The sequence below is a fragment of the Oryctolagus cuniculus genome, chromosome 19 (assembly GCF_964237555.1).
Source record: "Oryctolagus cuniculus chromosome 19, mOryCun1.1, whole genome shotgun sequence".
Classification (NCBI taxonomy): domain Eukaryota; kingdom Metazoa; phylum Chordata; class Mammalia; order Lagomorpha; family Leporidae; genus Oryctolagus; species Oryctolagus cuniculus.
In genome coordinates this window covers 42,380,725-42,386,583 of record NC_091450.1, presented here as the reverse complement: position 1 = coordinate 42,386,583, position 5,859 = coordinate 42,380,725, and the positions used below count along the sequence as shown (strand labels likewise).

Genomic DNA, 5,859 nt, shown 5'->3' with positions numbered 1-5,859 from the left:
AGTGGTATCTCCCTCAACCCCCTCCCCTCAGCCGAAGACGGTACGGCCCGGCCCTTCCACGTGGACTTGCCCTTCCCTTGGCGTCTTCGGGCCCGTCCCCTCTCGTCTCCTCACCCTTCACCCTCCGAAGGACGTCCCTTTTCCATTCCCTCAGTCTAACCCTGACGGCTTTCTACCTTGGACATAGTTGTATCGCCTCTCTTGGGTGTTGCTTCACTCGGACAAAGCAGAAATCGGAGAAGCGCGTAGGATGTTTGTCCTCTGTGAGCTCCCGTAAGCCCAAGTATGGCGGCCGAAGAGGCGCCACGTACGTAACTTCCGGCGCGTTCGCACCGTGCACCGACGGAGGCATTCTCATTCCCCGACCCTGGAGCGCCCCCCTGAGGCCGCAAGGTGCAAAGCCACATCAGCTTAAGACTAACGACCGAAGGGGCGCTGTGTGCACTGCCATCGGTTGAAACTGTGGGCCCAGCTGATATTTAAAAAAAGTTTAATAGCGGTATATAAAATTTGGCACCTGTGAAATTCTGAGGTGGGCCCTCGGAGAAAATAATACAAAGATAGAGTATGTGTCCCCTTTAACTTATCAGCACCGCCTCACCCCCCAACCCTGCTATTGTCCTGTTCGTGTGCAGGCAGTGTATGTGGGCCGTTGAGAATTAGTGTTCTGGCCTCTCCCTCTAAAAAGTGAAAAATCGACGCCCCCACTCCCCAACGACAAAGAGACTTTCCCAAGGCCCACAGCTCCAGTGCCGCTGCCAACCCCTGGGTGACGGTGGGGAGCCGTCAATAGCATCGCCGTGCACCTGCCAATTAAGGGGCTGGACGGCAGGCAGAGGGCTCATCTACGGGGACAGGGCTTTCACCCGTTGCTCCCACCTTCTCCTCACACCCTGTCGGATCACCCTGAGATCGGATGGGAGAGAACGGCTACAAGCTTTGGGGTGTGGTCAAACACACCCCCCTTAAAGCTGGGATGGGAAGAGCTCAGACTTCAGGGGTCAGAGATCCTCCGGGTCATGCGTGGGGTTGACTGCTGCCTTGGTCATCTCTGCCTCCGCCTCTGCCTCCTCCTCGCCTTCCACCTTCTCCTGCTCATCTGTGATCTCCTTTCCAGTCCAAGTTTCCTGTAGACATGCTAGAGTGGGTGAGAGAGAACGGCTTAGACGTTGGCTCCGGGGATAGGGGAAGCTGTGGCCAGGCAGGGGAGGAGTCCAACCCTGGAACTGACCAGTTTCGGTAGCTGGGAGCACATGACCTTCGCAGAGGAAACGCTGCAGGGGCTGGTCCTGGTGGTGGAAGTACCAGTCTCCCACGACGTCTTCAAACTCCTCCAGCATCGTCTCGCACTGGTCAGATGGAAAGGCCAGAAGCGTATCAGCTCTGCTGGGCTTTGGACGCCTACCTCTCCACGCTCCACTCCCTGTCTCCCCTGCTCCACCTGACTGACCTTGGAGAGCAGGTGGCCAGGAGGTTAAGCTTGGCTTACTAGATGTGCGATCCTCACTCATGCAACAAACAGGTACTGGCCCCTGCTCTGCCAGGTGAGTCAGTAAGCTCTGAATCTCAGCTCCCTGCCTTGCAAATGGAGAACGGTAACAGTAAACATCACAGCAGGCTGTTGGAGGAGTGAAACTAAGGCAGCACTTGGAAAATCCATAGTCCAAAATCTGGGTGCCCGGTCAGTGGTGGTGCATATTATTATTGTCTGTCATTGCTTCTCGACATGCTGCTGGACCCCCTCTCACCCACAGCACAGCCCTTACTGGGCCCCCTTCTCCATGCTCACCAGCGGCCACCCCCTGCAGGGAAACCCGAGGCCCTAGCTCCCCTCCCAGGCTCCCTTCTCGCCAGCCTGGACGGCGTGGTGGTACCTTAGCCTACCTGCTTCTTGAGGAATGTGACCTCCACGCTGGGCTCATCCCACAGCTCCAAAGGGATCCCCAGGTCCACCTTCACCCCCTTCTGCACTAGGCCTTTCAGTGTGGCCATGGTCTGACTCTGACCCTGAGAGATGGAGAGATTGGGATTAGCCTGGCCCACGGATTCCTTCCCCTTTCCACTCTATCAGCTTTGTCAACTGCCAGGGACTCATGAGTTCCACGAGGGTGAGATGAGGGAGACTGTTCAGGACGGGGCACCCAGAGGCGAGAGATTGGGCAGGTATCTCTTGAGGACTTCAGGGGATATAGGTCTTTGCTCCGAAGAAGCAGGGCCTTGCCCTGGGGAAGGGTCTGACCTTGGCATATCTCAGCGAGCCCTTGCGCTCAGCATGAACACTGTAATCCAGGATCCGCTCACATAAATTCTCCAAAGCCTCTTCCAGCCTCGTCTCTCTGTGGGCAAAGGGGAAACAAAGACTCCCTGGGTGCTGTGGGAATTCCCGGGGCTCCTTTGGGGGTTGGCAGGTGGAGGAGCACCAGGCAGGACTCACGAAACGCTGTAAGGCACGTGTCTCTTCCTCTTGCCTGTGTCCAGCACCTGCCCCAGTTCCAGCACCTCTCGAGATCGACCAGTACGACTCAGCTCCTCCTGTAACTCCATGCTCAGCAGCTTACACACTGGGGAGGAAGAGAGAGACCTAAGCGGATGTGAACGACAAACACATCACGGTTCATTGCAGGACGTGCACGTGTGGACTCTCGGGTCAGCCTGAGTTGGCCATGCGCCACTCTTCCTGTGCCATAGTTTCTCCACCTTTAAGATGGAGATAATAGTATATCTTTCACAGGAGTGGGAAGAGGATTAGACGAATCAATACGGAAAGTCTCTAGAATAATGCCAGACACACACAAGCGCAGGGTTGTTTGCTGTTGTTCAGCAGTTATTTACTGAGCTCCTGCTGTATGTGCACTAACAATATAGAGAACAAGAAGACCCAGAATCTCTATCTATGGGACACGGCCAGTGTGGTTGGGGACATAGAAACAGATGATGACCCCACACTAGGAGCAAGACTAAGAGACTCGGCCGGTGCCGCGGCTCAATAGGCTAATCCTCCACCTAGCAGCGCCAGCACACCGGGTTCTAGTCCCAGTCGGGGCGCCGGATTCTGTCCCGGTTGCCCCCCTTCCAGGCCAGCTCTCTGCTATGGCCTGGGAGTGCAGTGGAGGATGACTCAAGTGCCTGGGCCCTGCACCCCATGGGAGACCAGGAGAAGCACCTGGCTCCTGCCTTTGGATCAGCGCAGTGCGCCGGCGGCAGCGCGCTGGCTGCGGTGGCCATTGGAGGGTGAACCAATGGCAAAAGGAAGACCTTTCTCTCTGTCTCTCTCTCTCACTGTCCACTCTGCCTGTGAAAAAAAAAAAAAAAGACTAAGAGACTCAATCTGATTAGCAGACGCAAACCCCATTCAGTGGTCACTCACTTCCTACTAGCCTTCAGTTTCCCTAAGGGTGAACATCACATCTGCTTCCCTGCTGTCCTTCCAGCACCTGGTATGTGACTTGCTGCAGTGACAAGCAAATTAAACAGAGGCACGAGTAACAGAAGCGCTGGGCGCTATGCTAGGACCTGAGCTACACAGGGCCTCCCGCGTCCTGCAGGGGCTAAGAACCTGGCAGAGGAGACAGGTAAGGGAGCTCCTCAACACAGAAGGCAGGAAGGGAGCATTCTGGTGCGGCGTGGGCACAGCTGCTGCTTGCAGGGCCCCCATGTGACATCGGAGTGGAGTCCTGCCTGCTCCCCTTCAGACGCAGCTTCTTGCTAAAGGGAAGGGAGTAGAAGGGGTCCCTGCTGCCACATGGGAGATCAGGATGGGGTTTCTGGCTCCTGGCTTCAGCCTGGTACAGCCCTGGCATGTGGGGAGGGAACCATCAAATGGAAGATATCTCTCTCCTTCCTCTCTCTCCCCAGTCACTCTGCTTTTCAAATAAGAACATAAATCTTTTAAAAAGAGAGAGAGAGAGAGAAGGAAGGGAGGCCAGTGCTGTGGCACAGCAGGTAAAACCCCCCTGCCTGCAATGCCAGTGTCCCATATGGGCACCGGTTCAAATCCTGGCTGCTCCAGCTCCCTGATACTGGCATGGGAAAAGCAATGGAAAATGGCCCAGGTGCCTGGGCTCCTGCCACCCATGTGGAAAACCTGGAAGAAGCTCCTGGCTCCTGCCTTCAGCCTGGCCCAGCTCCAGTGGTTGCGGCCATCTAGGGGGTAAACCAGAGGATGGAAGATCTCTCTCTCTCTCTCTGTGTAACTTTTTTATATAAATAAATCTTTTCTAAAAAATTAGAATACAGAAGGAGATGGTCATTGCAGACAAAGGGAAAAGCACTAGAGACACAGCTATGAGAGGGCAAGGCACTAGCAGTGACCAGTGAGAGTTCCGTGTGACCAAAGCAGGGGCACTTGGGGCATGGGATGGGGTATGAAAATGAAAGAAAGTTTGGGACCATGCAACAAAGAGATTTATTTGCTTTGCCATAAAATGTTGGCTGTGGGAGTTGGCTTTGTGGTGCAACGGGATAAGTAAGCCACAACCTGCAACACCATAATCCCTATGGTGGGTGCCCAGCCAGCTCCTTGCTGATGGCCTGGGAGAGCAGCGGAAGATGGATCAAGTCCCTGGGCCTCTGCACCCACGTGGGAGACCTGGAAGAAGCTCCTGGCTCCTGCCTTTGGCCTAGCCCAGTTCCAGTCATTGTGGTCATTTGGGGAGTGAGTCAGTGGGTGGAAGATCTCTGTCTTGCCGTCTCTCTCTGTAATTCTTTCAAATAAATAAATCTTAAAAAAAAATAACGTGGGCTGTATTCTGATCATAGTAGCAGGCCTGCAGGGATGCTAAATAAGAACTGACCCAGTTAGGTCTGTGTTGGAAAGATTGACAGGTGTGGGGAGAAAGCTGGGGCCACAGTGTGAAAGGTGCCAAGAGATCAGCACCCAGTCATGAGGAACACGGATACTGAAACGCGGTGGTGGTGAGGCATAGAGAAAAAAGTCCCGGGAAGACATTAAAGTCAGGAAGGCGGCAAGCTACGAAATCATGACACTCCAGCACCTGGCTCCAAAATGCCCCCTCGCACCTGGGCCCCACACGCATGCAGCCACGGAAGATGCTGCTTGCTGTGAAACCCACCCAGGGCACACCCTCTCTGATGGACAGCCTTTCCTACTTACGTGGCCGCCGCCTCTGTTTATGGGCATCAGGAGCTGCGTTGCTCACCCTCCAACACCCTCAGTGGGCCTATAATTTGGGCGCGTCTCCGTCAGGGTGGGGCAGAGGATGCGTACCAAGGAGGAGCCCGACACCCGGCCCCTGCAGGCTCTCCAGGTTTAAGTCTGATGGGTGACACGGAGGAAACACACCGAAGATGCTCTATGGTAGAGTCGGCGGCCCATGGCGGACAGCATCTGAACTACAATTCCCACAATCCCCTGGGGCCCCGCCAGGGAGAAAAAAGCGGGTTTGCTCCGGACGCCTCCTGGGAATTGTAATGCCACAGCTTTGAGACGGCACTGTGCGTTCCCCCCTTGACCCCATCCACGCTCCATCAGAATCTCTCCTTCGAGGAGGTCGAGCGGCCCCACCCGTCACAGGACGTGTGGTGTGGCCGAGACGAAGGGGATGGGGCAGGGCGATGCGGACAAGGTCCACTCCCTCTAGATACCTTCGCATTTGCTGGGCAAGCGTTCTGTGTCCTCGTCCTCCTCCTTCGGCGTCCCAGCCCAAACCCCGCACACGACCACAATGAAAAGCAACATTCCCAACCGCACAGGTCCCATGACAACGCGCCGTCCACAAACAACCACCACTTGCTTCCAAACCAACTTCGGAGAGGCGGCGGCGGGCCCTTTAAATTCGGAGGCGGTAGGCGGCACCCTTAAAAAAAAAAAAAAATCCAGCCTGGCACGGTCGGCGCGTG

General features: G+C 55.6%; 1 protein-coding gene and 1 long non-coding RNA gene across 4 annotated transcripts in view; both read right to left on the bottom strand.

Moving 5' to 3' along the window:
- LOC138846991 (uncharacterized) overlaps positions 1–252 on the bottom strand; it is a 66,631-nt gene extending 66,379 nt beyond the window's left edge. The window contains exon 1 of the long non-coding RNA XR_011384554.1: positions 115–252. This is a non-coding gene — a long non-coding RNA (uncharacterized lncRNA). The remainder of the gene's footprint in view (positions 1–114) is intronic.
- Positions 253–473: 221 nt separating this feature from the next.
- On the bottom strand, positions 474–5,857 carry CNPY4 (canopy FGF signaling regulator 4). Of its 3 annotated transcripts, none has more exons than XM_017337870.3 (6): positions 5,605–5,857; positions 2,435–2,561; positions 2,240–2,336; positions 1,885–2,007; positions 1,232–1,349; positions 474–1,138 (listed from the first exon to the last, which is right to left on the bottom strand). In XM_017337870.3, the coding sequence occupies exons 1-6, from the start codon at positions 5,717–5,719 to the stop codon at positions 1,002–1,004; spliced, it is 717 nt and encodes a 238-aa protein (XP_017193359.1). In that variant the 5' UTR covers positions 5,720–5,857; the 3' UTR covers positions 474–1,001. The 3 variants fall into 3 exon arrangements, with proteins under 3 accessions (XP_017193359.1, XP_008247108.1, XP_008247109.1); XM_008248886.4 differs by having other exon boundaries at positions 5,114–5,762; XM_008248887.4 differs by lacking the exon at positions 5,605–5,857 and adding an exon at positions 5,228–5,365.
- Between the last annotated feature and the right edge of the window lie 2 nt (positions 5,858–5,859).

Excerpts from the sequence above, each read along its gene's own strand:
- CNPY4 (XM_017337870.3), bottom strand. The coding sequence starts at position 5,719 with ATGGGACCTGTGCGGTTGGGAATGTTGCTTTTCATTGTGGTCGTGTGC. Across the intron at positions 2,008-2,239 it reads GCTCGCTGAGATATGCCAAG|GGTCAGAGTCAGACCATGGC; the intron begins GTCAGACCCTTC and ends TCCATCTCTCAG. Across the intron at positions 1,139-1,231 it reads GCTCCCAGCTACCGAAACTG|CATGTCTACAGGAAACTTGG; the intron begins GTCAGTTCCAGG and ends CACCCACTCTAG.